This window comes from Triturus cristatus, chromosome 6, assembly GCF_964204655.1.
Source record: "Triturus cristatus chromosome 6, aTriCri1.1, whole genome shotgun sequence".
Classification (NCBI taxonomy): Eukaryota; Metazoa; Chordata; class Amphibia; order Caudata; family Salamandridae; genus Triturus; species Triturus cristatus.
In genome coordinates this window covers 1,483,460,960-1,483,475,164 of record NC_140589.1, presented here as the reverse complement: position 1 = coordinate 1,483,475,164, position 14,205 = coordinate 1,483,460,960, and the positions used below count along the sequence as shown (strand labels likewise).

Below are 14,205 nucleotides of genomic sequence, written 5' to 3'. Positions count from 1 at the left end.
TGAATGTATTATTCACTTTATACTTTTCCTGAAATGCCATCACCTGGATTTGTTCTTCTGTTCTTTGCATAGACTGGTGTGTAATCCAGTGCTTTAACTGCACCTAGAGGTCAAGCAGCCTACAAGAAGATGGCTGATTTATATTCCGATAGCCGAACCCCAGATTCGGGACTTATGGAGAAACAGACTCCCCAAGAAAGATCAGAAGGAGAAAAATGTATTTGTCAAGGTACTGTAGCAGGCCGTTTTTTGTTAAAATACGACAGCTAATTCTGAAATTGGAATGACTTAGAACAAATGCATGACTTCATGAACACTGGCTAAACCTTTAGGTTCCAAAAATTACCAAATATAATACTTCATTAGTGGAGGAAAACAATGAAATTACAAAAAGAGATACCCATATTCAAACCTTGTCCCAAAACTGTGACGAAAACATGCACTACAAAATAAGAAATTCAGCAATATTGTCAGTAACTGAAACACACATTTGCTCAATAATTAAGACTGTAGGCGCTATCTGGCAGAAATCTTTAAGTTTTATAAAATTATTGAATAGCTTCAGAAAGAATCAGCATCTGATAACTGCCAAACAGTAAAGTTGAACACCTGAAGCCGAAAGCAAAGGTGCTTAACAATTATAAAGGGCAGTTATCTAATAATGGTGTTCTATGTACCATTAGAGCATTGGAATGGTGAGAGCTCCTTTGAAAACAATGCAGTGGCTTATGGCCTATAATGGCCAGTGTATGCCTTCTGCTACAACATTTCAAAGTTTGTTCTTCTTCTACCTTTTTAGGTCTTGTGCCTAGCGGTGCACTGCACAGCAGTGCTCGCGCAGCGCGAGACATTTAGAAGGTGAAAAACGGGGTATTCAGGCTGACCTAGAAATCGAACACGCTTGTGCGTGTGCGATTCCTTTTGTGGTACGCGATTGGCCTTCACGTGCGTCTTTTTATAAAAGACTGCACGCAATTGGCCAAAGGCGGGCACATTGCTCCGCCCATGGCCTATTGGTGTCTATTACGCGCTTGGTGCGCGTAATAGACACCAATAGGCCATGGCTTGCAGTGGTGCGTGCATGCGCACCACTTGCGGGCTTGTTTAATGTTGTTTAAGATCGTTCTGCGGCCGTCTTTTTGGAAACATCTGCCTTAACATTTCTTACCATTAGTGCAAGATTAGCTCAGAAGGCGGCTCAGTAATTTACTTTATTTTTGCATTTAGACCTCTGCATACAAAATATAAAACGTTTTTTTGAGCAATTTAGAAACAGAGCTAAGTGGGGAATGGAAGGAGTGTTAGTACACAGCTTATTAGTTAAGTGCCTCTGCAAGGTCTCCAAGCAACCACTGAGGCAGTAAGTCTGAGGGAACTCTGCTGAAAGACTGGTGCTTTGCTGAACTAATGACTTTCAGACAAACCTTCAGTTGATGAATTGGGAAGGCAACATGTCCAGGCTTGTGCAAAGCTTGCAAACTCACTCGATGCCTTGGGTTCCGGGATTCTGGTGAGTGGACCGAAACTAAGCAGTTGACAAACGTCTCACTGTAAGTATATGCGCTTTCATCTTTTGTTTTCAGAGTAACAAGCAAAAAGGTGGAACTATTACATTAGGGCATTTACTCATCGGACTGGGGAGCAGTTTTGGAAAACAGTACGTCAGAGTCTAGGAAAGAGTAAAAACAGGGGCATTCTTTCCAGAGAATTCACTGTCATTGATCTTGGCATTATTTTGAGTGTTATACTTTGAGGCAGAAATTTAAACCATTGATTATTGATGGCTGAATTATTAATTTATTTAATTCTAGTCAGGAACTGTGATGAAATCGGTCACCAATAGTCATCGAAAAACAAAAATTGGTGTTGGAGACCCCAAGATGCATCCATACATCCACTCAGAGCCCATCCATCCCCTCTTTCCCCAACAAATGCTGACTGCTCCTGGTAACTGCAAGGAGGCCCATGACAGGGTTCATCAGAGTGCCTCTTTGCCCACCAACCCTACCACTCACAAAACAACTGGGGAGACCAGGAAAAATATGCAAAAATGAGCAAGACACTAGGGACTCTGACCATTTAAGAGAGGTAAACCACCCAAGTTTCTGCCGAGATGACAGCAGAGTGCAGCTTGCAAAATCACAGCCAACACGTACCTAGACTTGACCTATCGAGCTAAAGCCAGGTGCTGCACAGGTCAATGATGCACAAGATTATACTTCTTTGAAGACCTGTCCATCCAACACCTTGTACTCCAAAATCCCAATTGTTCCTCCCACTCCCCCCCCAAAAAAAGTGAGTGCTGCTCTTTTTGTTTAAAGGTCTGGGGAGAAGCTATGTCTGCCATAAACAAAGCCCAAACATACCACATCCTGATTTGCTGGTCCATCCTCCAAGTCACGGACTTAAGAATACCTTTCAGTACTATGTTATTTCCTTGTAGTTGTGTGACCGCAACCTACTGCCATCCGTTTAATTTTAATTAAATTGTCGGGCGCTTTGTTATTTTCATTTATGTTCCCCAATTTTCGTTTAATTCCCTAATATCTGCATGGGCAAGAGGTTCACTCTTTTCAGTAGGAGTATCTGGTCCCAAGTATGGTTTTTCTTTTGTCAGAATGCGGTTTAGTTTTTATTTTAAAAAACATAGGCTGTGAGATCCAAGTTCTCATGATGACGTTTTTCCTTCTTGTGACCACAATCTAGGGTTAAATGTATTGCGACAGGCCACACTGTCCTGCCAGCCATCACTTGCATCAAGTACCTTTTCGTGCCTTTATCAAGGCAAAACAAAAAGCACTGGCAAAAGGTCATTTCTTGGCAAGCTGGTGCAAAGGTTAGTTAAAAAAAATAAAATAAAAGAGCACATGGTGCAAAAATATAAAAAGAAAATAATCTGTTGCTTAAAAATTACGGTGGCAAGATGCAATAAAAAGTGTAAATCTAAAAAAAACTGCCATCACACACTACTGCGGATATAAATGCACAGGCGGTTCCAAGCAGACGGCTTTGCTTTGAATAGGTGGAGAAATCCTTTAGTTTTAATAGACGTCACAGGAAAATCTGATCTTACTGGCTATAACTCACAGTGACTTTGAAGATATACATTAAACATATAAGTTTGACTTTGAAAAAGCATAAAGTAAGGGGAAAAAATTGACAAAGAAGTATTGGACAATTTGCCCTGGCAGTGAGATACACTAAGACAGATGTGCACTGAACATCAGGAAAAATGCATCATTCACGGAGGAGAGTCAACGGCTGAAGTGTGCTGAACCATTGCCCATGCAGTGGTGGTTGGAAGTAAAATGTGAACGATATTTAGCAGACGCATGGATAAAGATATGTGCATATTTTTTATTTATACATTTTTGTTATATAAGCTAGTGAAAATACTAGGCGTTTATCTAGGCTTGACCGAAAAAAATAAAAAAAGACAAGGCGAAGCTCTGCAGTAACCAGAATATTTAAGATTACAAAAGAAATTGAGAAATTCCCATTTCTAACATCTTTTAAAAGCGGACTGCAAAAACCCTCTTTCTGAGTCCTTGTAAGTGTGTATTAATGAAATCTATAATTGTGCCAAGAACAAATGCTTTCTCTAGAACATTTCAACAGCTGGGTGATGTGCATCTAACTTGGATTTTAGATCAGCTCCGGATCCTTCTAAAAGAAGTAAAACGATCAGTCGTGACTACCCATCTGTCTTCCTACAAATGCAAGGAAATTGCACTATCTGGCTTGTATGTCATTTTTATCTGCTTGGCAAACACACTATTTTCCTCCGTAGAGGCTTCAATTTGAAAAGCCTGCTAAAGAAGTCGAATTTTTTAACTAAATTTTTTTCTATATGGGTGACCAACACAAGAGCATCTGGATGTGTTGCAGTGCACGAATGGAGAGAGTGTGAGAGAGAGTGTGAGAGAGAGAGTGTGAGTGTGAGTGTGAGAGTGAGTGTGAGAGAGAGAGTGAGTGTGAGAGAGTGTGTGAGTGTGAGAGTGTGAGTGTGTGTGTGTGAGTGTGAGTGTGTCATTACAAGCACAGCATCTTCATAAGGACAAAAAGTAAGCATTTTAGTGAATACCCTCGGAAGCTAGCTGGTCTGAAAAAAGAAGTGTTTGTTTTTGAGTAACACACACTTAATGTTTTTTGTAGTGCGAGAGTCCATTTTAATTTCCATTGGATTTCCTTCTAGTGAAAGAAAGATAACCTTGCTCTGTGACGTCTTACCTAGTTGCAAAGGAGGATCCTCCATGCACCAGAATCTCACATTTTATATGTGTAACAAGTTCAGGGAGCGCAAGTATAGGATACGTCGACGAGCGGATTTTGTTCAAATAATGGACCTAGCGCTTTGCCATTATTTTTTCCTTTGGCTGTTTTTGAAGGCAATGAAGGAGCATTTTAAACTTTCCCTAATTCAGTGCAGAGAAAAGTTCGTTTTCCATCATATATCTATCAAGATAAGCAAGTAAGAGAATCCCATTCCGCATGCAAAGAGCAAGCTGTCTGTTTAAGTGGTGTATTGTATGCTGTTGTGCAGTGTTACAAACAACGCAAAAAAAAATAACTACTCAAATCATATCTGCTGCAAACCACTATTTCAACCATATGCACTCCAGCCTCTTCCAACCAACTGCCCCACTCATGAATAGAACGGTTACGACTGGTGTCTCCAAAATAGGCTGTAACGCCATAAGTCACTTGATTATTCTCCAGAGGTTGCCTCCAGAACTCCGCACTAAACACCAAATGTAGCACCACAACAGTAAATAATACATAAGAGGTAGTTTCTATAAGGCAGGTGAAGTATCGAGAAGTTCAGGATACTTCATATGGGGCTTCAGGCACATGATAACACTGCACAGAAGCCCTAAAGAACTGTACATCTCTTGATGTGGTCACCAGAACTGGATACAATATACCAGATGTGGGTCCACGGTTTACAATGTATATCTGTAAGAAAAACTAACTTTCCTGCTACTTTATCATCTTCCCTTTGCACCACAGTACTCTATATGCTCTCCTTCTTCTCTTCCACAACATATTGATTACCCTCTTTGAGGCCACCTAACATAAGAACTAGGACAATTGATTGCTGCACTTCTGCTGCCATGATTTATCTTTGTTTTTTGTCAATTAAGCCAGATAAAATGTTTTCAGTGGTAAAACAAAACAAGCATTGGCATAGCCAATAGGTCTCGCTTTTGGGACCTTATAAGTATTTAGTTGTGCAGCATAATATCCTTGGTGCAACAACATCAACTGTTGCATGGCTAAACACTTATAAGGTCCCAAAGTCGAGACCTATTGGCTATGCCAATGCTTGTTATTTCTACCGTCAGAGGGTGGAATGCTTTACTAGCCTTATAGCCCTTCTGCCTCAGGTTATACCAGTTGTTAATGATCCTGTCCCTCATTATAGGCCAAAACTCAGGTTACCAAATGGCTTAGCCCCCGGCAACAGCGACAGGTCTGTATTCATTCATGATATTAGAACATTGGGAACAGAAGTGGATTAGAAACACAAGTGTAACACCTACTCCCTACAGTACTTGCTATTGCTGTTAACATAATACTTAGAATTTGATAAGTGCTAAAAGATGTCGAAAAAAGCAGTGAGTATCTCATAAAGATTGGCCAATGGAGGTCAATTTATAGACTGCATATTCTAATCATAGTCACATCATGAAAATTATGTTTTTAGTAGTGATAGGGTCGAACCTTATTTTTGGTTCACTAGATCTGTTGAACCTCTAGAGGAGTTTTAATGGATTCTGATAATAAAGCTCTTTAGATATTGAGCCAATTCAAATTCAGTTGTACATAATCTGTTTTCTATAGTGTAAGAAATTGGGCTACTAGTTGGGGGGGGGGGTGGGGTGAAACTGTGCTCAATCAGGAACCACAATCCTTGTCAGATTGAAGTCACAAGCAAACACTAAATTAACCTGTGCTCAACCCTCGGGCTAGCTTGGCACATAGCATGCAGGTTTAATTCAGAGGCAATGTGTAAAGTATTTGTGCAACACTTCAAACATTAACACAGTGAAAACACAGCACAAAAGGATCCCACACCAGATAAGAAAAATAGAGTATTTAAAAAAAAAAAAAAAAACAAGCCCAAAATGACAAAAAATCAATCAGTAGAACAATGCATCAAAAAGCACAAATTGCCAGCTGTGGATATCTGGTTGCGCTGGCCCAGGACAGAGTCAAAAGTTAAAGCCAACTACAATGGAGTTCAGGTCAGCTACAGCGACACAGTTAGGCCCACTGAACCAAAGTGCCTTAAATTCTGGTTGTGGATCGTTGCAAGGTACCACAGGTGGCGGTTCCGATGCTGGCTGCAAAGTCGATGTAGAGTCATTGTACTGAGGGAACCCTCGTAGCAGAGGCGATGCGTTGGTTATGCTCCGTATTGCACCTTGTGCAGCAGAGGAGATCTGTCAGTTCTGCTGGGTCCACAGATGGGCTGGTAGAACATCTTTAGGCCCACTTCCAAGGGTCCAGGACTGGGGTGGCACCACAACGAAGGTTAGGACTCATAGATGGCAGAATCCACGTGCTGGGTTTAAGGATAGTTGGAGCCTTCTGTCCCTGGGCTCTAGTCGGGAGGCCAGCCAACTAACCTTTGAAGTCATTCAGAGATCTTGGGTTCAACAGATGCAGGTCCAGTCCTTCTCATCCAGCTCATAGGGTGGCAGGCAGCAGGTCAGCACAGCAAGGTAGCAGTTCTTCGGAGCAGTAGTCCAGCTGAGTGGCAGTCCTTTCAGGCAGCACAGCAGTCCTTCTTCCTGGAAGAGTATACACAGATCCAGAAGTGTACTGAAGAGGTGGTGCATGAGGTCCAATATTTATAACTGGACGCTCCTTTGAAGTGGGAGAAGCTTCTAGAGGCTACCCCTTAAAGTGCATAGGCTTACTGTCTCCCCTACCAGCTTCAGACTAACTACAGGGGGTATGCAGCCTTATTTAAGTGTAAGTAGGGCTGTGTTCAGCTCCGAACTCCCATCCTGCCAGTGATGGACCATCCAGGCACACCTAAGCTCTCTATTGTGTGTCGCTGTCTAGCAGAAATACACAAAGCCCAAATGTCAACAACATCTGGTCATCTGACCCAGAGACAGGCTGCAGACACTAAATGGCTAAAGCAAGAAAATGTCAACTTTCAAAAAGTGTCATTTTCAAAATTATAATTTAAAATTCCAACTTTACCATAAGCAAGGATTTTGAATTACAATTCCAAAGACACCAAACATGAACTAGTTACCAGTGCCCATTTGGACGTAACAGCTTATTAAATGTCATAAGGTAACTCCAATGTTATCCTATGAGAGAGGTAGGCCTTGCAGAAGTGAAAAACGAGTTCCCTGCCTTCTGGACTGACCAGGGCCAACCCTAGGGGTGAAATATGTATTAAAAAGGAATGTTTGGGCCTGGTCAAAGGTTTATTAAGCCAGTTAGAAATGCCATTGTATAAAACTTCACACAGAGTCTGCAATGGCAGGCTTAAGACATGTTTAAAGGGCTACTTAAGTGGGCGGCACAATAAGTGCTGGAGGCTTAGTAGTAGCATTTAATTTTCAGGCCCTGGGTAAATGTAGTGCCAAAGCACATTGAATATGCCTATTGACGATAAGCCAATGTTACCATGTTTTAAGGAGTGAGCACATGCACATTTGTATAGGTTAGCAGTGGTAAAGTACAGTTTTATGGGCAGCAAAAACGAGATTAGCAAAAATGGAGGACAAAGGCAAAATGTTTGGGGGAAGACCACCCTAAGACTGACAGGTCTAACATATATAATTGAATTCCAATTGCTTTGAGATATAAGGACCCCTAAATGTGCCTTCCTGATGGTGCAGTCAACAAAAAACATTTTGTGTTTACAAGCAAACTGTCAGAGCCCCTTTCAGTGGCCCACAGGGCAGCTAGGGGTTACCTGGTGATTAGGGCTTTTAAGCCCTGCTGTCCTGGGGCACAACCTACTATAAGCTCTGCGCAACTGGGCCAAGTACTACCTTGTCAGCACTTGACTCTCAGTGGTAGCGCGGGTCGAGCAGTCCAAGGCTTTTGAGGGGGAGGTACAGTGTCATAATAGGTGTTAACACACAACTCAACGTGTCCTCCAGCAGCCCCAATAAATCCGGTCCAGCTCAATACGGAGTTTTATGGAAAACAAGTATTTATTACACACAAAAGTTCAAATTTACCACTGTAAAAAACCAACAAAGTAACTTGCAGTTCAACAGAGTACCTCCCGTCTAGGCCCATTCCTCTGTTCTGAAGTGTCTAGATTGTGTGTCAGGTGACTTTCCCCAGATGCAACTCCCCTTATGTTGCATCTGTTCACAAAGCTTCTGTTCACAAAGTCCGTACTCATTGCCTGTAAGTCTCTCACATAGTTTCCACATGCGGCACAACTCAACTTAGTTCCAAAATCTCAATGAGCCCCTGCTCAAGGTTTTTGACCATGGTGGTAGCAACAATATAACAGTCCCCTTCGATGCTCCAGCACTGGGATAGAAGTGCTGCTGCCTGGCATGAGGCAGAGTACCTTCGGTGACACTTTTCATTTTCATTTATTATCTTTATTCGGTTTACACGTAGGAAACCATAAAAGTACACAGTAAAAGAATAAAACTTAGAACAAAATCACATTTTACGGTGCCCACTCCCAGTAGCAAAGCATACAAATTTAAGAATGGGGCGGCGCAGGTTCTTTAAACCTAAAAACAAAAACCTACTTTGGGCCGCCATGTTAATGGCTAAAATGTCCTGGCGCTATCCTAGCATATTCAATTCAATTCAATTTTCTCTAATCTGCTACAAAGCTGTCCTTAAATCCCATAGAAGCATTAAAAACTAACATTCCATATCAAATATTACAGTTAAAATTCATGAACATATACTTTAAACCATGGCAAAAGAGATTTCTCAGCAAGGAAGGAACCAGAGGGACACAGCGGGGTTTCAGGAAGAAAGCACTTTTAATGCAGCAAGGCAGGCATGACGCGTTTCGGAAGTAGTGCCTTAATCATATGCCTATAGTCGCCAGAAGATTGCATCAGACAGCTTTACAAGTGTTCAATCATGCTCCCATTGGGTGGAGCCCAGCTGAGTCAAATCATTACTGGAGACGTCACCGCAGCCCTCCTGGATGGACTGCATATCCCACAAAGCACCATCTTGGCTATCTGGGTAAGCGTCTTGAATTGACCCCTTTAATCTCATAGTGAGCGCTGGTTAATGTCTTGCCAAGCGTAAATGTGTGCAAACAAACATAATCCCAGTTCCAATGGTGCAGAAAATGCTCTTCTCCTGAGTCCCCATATGCCTTACCGAATACACCCAAGTTTTGTGGTACCGGAGACTCCGCCACAATCAGCTGATCTCTCTGTGAAGTCACGGACTGTGATAGCGGTAATTCGCCCTTCTTGGATGCAGGGGCCGGAGCTTGATCCAATCCCTTGGAGACAGCATTTGCCCATGAGGCTCCAGCCGCATGACAGGCGGATTCCCCGAGCACGCCAGGGGCTAGCGTGCAATATATGGCAAAAGAGATTTCTCCGCGAGGAAGGAACCAGAGGGACACAGAGGGGTTTCAGGAAGAAAGCACTTTTAATGCAGCAAGGCAGGCATGACGCGTTTCGGACGTAGTGCCTTACTTTAAACCATCTATAGGCCACTGCTAGATTGCGTCTATTGATATACAGGCTCGCACTGCAGTTTTCAGGAAAATTCCCACAGAGAAAATGCTTTTGTCATCAATTAGTTGAAGCAAATTCCTGCATACTTCTCTATAATCACTAGTAGCAATCCTTTTGATCAGGGGAAGTAAAATTATTTTAGTGTAAGTAAAATGAAAACCACAGAAGAATGAAAAGTGTAGCAGCGATTGGCCTAAACTCCCATTACATGGGCATATGGTGGAGTACAAATCTTCATGAAATCCTAGGTTGAAGCATAACATATAATTGACAGTGCCTGTCCTAAATCGGAAGAACAAACATCTCACCCATTACCACATGAGTTTTGTCAGGTAAATTGCGATTAGTCTGTCCCCGCAGTTAGCCTTGCATTGAAATCTGGGGATTGGAGTCCTGCCACCGGGTATTGCTTACAGTCTCCCGCGCAGCGGGAACCCCAGGGGCAGTAAGTGGGCATCTTCTGACTCTGGGAGGAACGTTGGTGGTGTGGGCGGCTCCTGTATTGTTGAAGTCTGGGGCTTGGAGTCCTGCCCCTGTATTGTTTGCGATTTCCTGTGCAGCGTGAACCCCCACGGCTTTAAGTAAGCATCTCCTGGCGCTGGGAGGAACGTCAGTGGTGTGGGCGGCTCCTGCCACGTTGAAGTCTGGGGCTTAGAGTCCTGCCCCTGGTATTGCTTGCGGTCTCCAGTGCAGCGGTAACACCGCAGCTCTAAGTAGGCACCTCCTGGCGCTGGGAGGAACGTTGACCGTGTGGGTGGATACTGCTGCGTTGAAGTCTGGGGCTTAGAGTCCTACCCCTGGTATTGACTGCGGTCTCCTGTGCAGCAGGAACCCCAGCGGCTCTAAGTAGGCACGTAGTGGCGCTGGGAGGAACGTCGGCAGTGTGGGCGGCTCCTGACGCGTTGACGTCTGAGGCCCTGCCCCTGGTCTTGCCTGCGGTCTCCAGTGACACAGGACCCTTCTCTGGCAGTGGAGGACCCCTTCGAAAGGAGTAGGCGGTCCAGCGGGAAGGCAATAGACTTCCACTCCTGCAGAATCCTTCTCAGCAGGGCAGTATGGCAGCCGACGGCAGGTAAGCAGCTCCCGGGCTCCTTGGGCTCGGTGATGCACACACAGTGTCGCAGGTGGCAGCCCCAAATTCAAGCAGGTCTCCCAAGTTTGCTTGATTCTTTGGATGATGGCGCCAACAAAGCACTTGGGCAGTGGCCCAATTCTTCGACAATGATGGTCCTCATACTGTTCTAACAGGATATGGCCCCACCGATGTCTCTGGGCAATGGCCCACAACACACACTCAAATGGCCATCAGCGCACTGCGCCAGGCGGGCTGTTGCTCCAAACTCACGACAAGTGTTCTTGGCATCCTGGCCAGTATCCCACTGGTCAGCTGGGAGACCAGCAGTCCTCAACCCCTTGTTGCAGCATCTCAGGCCATGGTGATCTTGTCATTGCTCTAAGCAACAAGTGGGTATTTAGCTTTACATTTTGTAACAATATTTGCAGACACAAATGTGATTTAGGACCTGGCTCCTTTGAAATTAGTGTTTTGGGAATGAGGCTCTCTGAAGTGTCCACTCCTTGGCTCTGGTCTGTGTTCACAGGCCTGTCTGCCCCAGCAGGGGTTGCACCTGACCTAAGGCCATGGATTCAGCCAAGGGTTACACCTGGGTGTCAGCCTCTGGCAAAATATGCCTCTCAAACATTCAAAGGTTTAAGCCTCCCATCTTTTATGATTCTGTGTTCCTGTAGTGTGTGGCCTCCCTCCACAGCACCATTTCTGAATCATAAAGTATTTTCGATGTCCACAGGGAATGCTCTGCTCCTGCTCCCATGCCCCAGTTAATATCTCCCCTGAAGTCCCAGAAATGTCAGCAATCTACATCTTCTGTGTGGCTCTGCAGTCCACACCTCAATCTTAGGGTCAGCTTCCCAAAATTGAACCCACTGCCTCCTTGTTATGTACTCACACAGGCACACATACATGCAGTGTCTAACACACAAACATGTGCATGCTTCAATGCACTACATTCCTCTCATGAAGACCAAGCGAGTTGTGCATACAGCCCCAGAACTCAAGCAGTGTGAGCCGGTAAGCTCCACTACTATGACACAGGATGGAGTTCGGCCATTCTACAGTTCAATAAACAGATGAGCTGCCATGTCCACACTCGTATTCCGCAACTCTGGCTGAGTGCAGTAGCCTTACCCATTCTTATAGAAGTGCTTTTGACTTCCTCCCCGATTTATGGTAAATTGCAGTCCATCAAGGTAGGACTAGGTCATGGCACACACGCATGATCCATGTATGTTGCATAACCAATTTTATAACCAGGGTTCCAGATCTACATGCAGCTGGGGAACTCTGGGCTAAGGTGCACGTCTGTTACTATGCAAGGACTTTTCCATCCCACCACAAACCCAGGAAGTCAGATTTAACAATGAACCAATTCAACTTGGAGCCACGTAAATGTCTGATAGTTTGATGAATCTTGAATCAACCTAAAATTCAAGTGATTTGAGTTTTTTCAGTTTCCGGTAAGACAGGTTTTGAGAGGAAGACAGCATGTTCGTCTTTATACTACTGATACGCTGTTACCCGAAAAATCAACCTCAATGGTATTTTTATAATGACATTTTATTTGCATGCTAGATTTGTTCTAACACTTAAGATGTGCGTCACTTCCAAAACTGCAATAAGTAAACAGAATTATTCACCATATACACCCACCGCCTTGAAACCATGGCTCAAAATTCTATTGTAATTGTATCCTAATTTGAATAAAACTATTGCAGCAAATCTCAGCTTACCTTCTTGCCACCGCCACACTGTGATAGTATGTTCTGCATCAACTCCCACAGAGGCCAGCAGCTTCCCTGTAGCACTAAAGTTAATATAGCCCACTCCTTTGGTATGGCAGCAGCGCAGAATGGAGAGAGTCTGCTTATTCATTGCATCCCAAACATGAATAGAAGGCGTTGTACCTACAGTTTGATCCAGGATGAAAAAAGCCATTACAAATTCCATAATCAGAACAAATAGCAAAATGTAAAACATTTTAATATAGTACTGGAGATGGTGCAGTGCAGCCTATTGCCACCTAATAACAGCTGAGGAAGCATGTGGTGGTTTCTGGGGTGTATGGAATGCGACTACTTGTGGTTGAATAGTGAGATACTAATGGCAGATTTCATGCAAAATAAAATGTGCTGTGAACAATGGCATGTATCTCCATTTCAAGCAGATACAGTCACCGGTAATGCACCATTTTCACACAATCCAGTTGAGCAGACGAGAAGAAAACAGTCTACAACACTCAATGGTGTGAGAAAATCCTTACCTGTAAATTCTGTGATATCACCTGCATCGTGAGAGCAATGGCAAATGAGTAAGCATTGAGTGAAATAAATAGCTAAAATAAGACATGCGCCTAATGCCAAAACACAGCACCAAAAGTACAAAATATATTTCTTGAAAATGGAAATGAGTTAGCAAAAATAAACATATTTTTACAGACAAGTAAATAGTGTTTTATAAATTGCATTAAAACACTTATGAAATCGACAGTCATGCAGTTTGGCGTACACTGCACCAGGCACGAGTGATGCTGTAGTAAATGAAAGGCTTATGATACTGTATGTCACGACCAGAGAGAATGGAATATCTAATGAGAGCTCTTATGTTCATAAATGATGCTTTTGCTATTGTTCAGGAGGACAAAAAAAGTGTAAATCAAATGGAGAAATCTACTCTGTTATCTCTTCTCCTGGGAACACCCATTTCAGCCCATAACCTTAAGCTTTATATGTGCACATTCCACCAAACTGGAAATTTGCTTTGTATTACTAAGCTATATCTTTGGTTTTAAATGTCTGCAGATCCAGATCCCAATTGTAAAAATTAAGATCTGTGATTTTCACCCACTGATGTTTTTTTTCTAAAACACCAAAAAAAGATTTAGGTGCACAGAAAGTTCAGAATTGGACCACAGTATAGTGTCACTACAAACAGGAAAACTTACTTTGAACTGGCTGTGAAAATAGACTATGATCAAACACCACCCATGATATTTCAGTAGAATACAAGAATGCAGCTGCTAAATAGCCAAATTAATTGAGCTTGTCTACCAGCCACTAACTCTTTCTCAGATAACGAGATCTATCAGCTTATTTAACTACCTGTGGTTGCCACTGAATGCCTGTCTGGGGGAAGAGCAGTGATGGGGACTAGTAATGATAACATGGATAGTTTAGCAAGGCCACTATCATTGTTCCTAATGATAGCCCCAAATTATACAACAATGGTCCTTGTGACTGTTCATACGGCCCTTACAGAAACAGAAATTTACTCATCATTTTCTATGCTTTTTACAACCAAAAACAACCAAACGTTTGTGTGGAGAGCTTGCCAAAAATCAGCTAAAAAGATATTAGGCGGGCGACATATTGAGTTACGTAACATAAAAGAAGAGAATACCAAATTTTAGAAATTTAA

At 43.0% G+C, this 14,205-nt stretch overlaps 1 protein-coding gene across 1 annotated transcript in view; it reads right to left on the bottom strand.

Annotated features, from left to right (window-relative positions):
* The window catches only part of EML6 (EMAP like 6), an 884,002-nt gene that overhangs the window by 120,833 nt on the left and 748,964 nt on the right, over positions 1 to 14,205 (bottom strand). Inside the window, exon 31 of the mRNA XM_085612599.1 lies at positions 12,522 to 12,695. Within this exon, the coding sequence (XP_085468725.1) occupies positions 12,522 to 12,695 (174 nt within the window). The remainder of the gene's footprint in view (positions 1 to 12,521; positions 12,696 to 14,205) is intronic.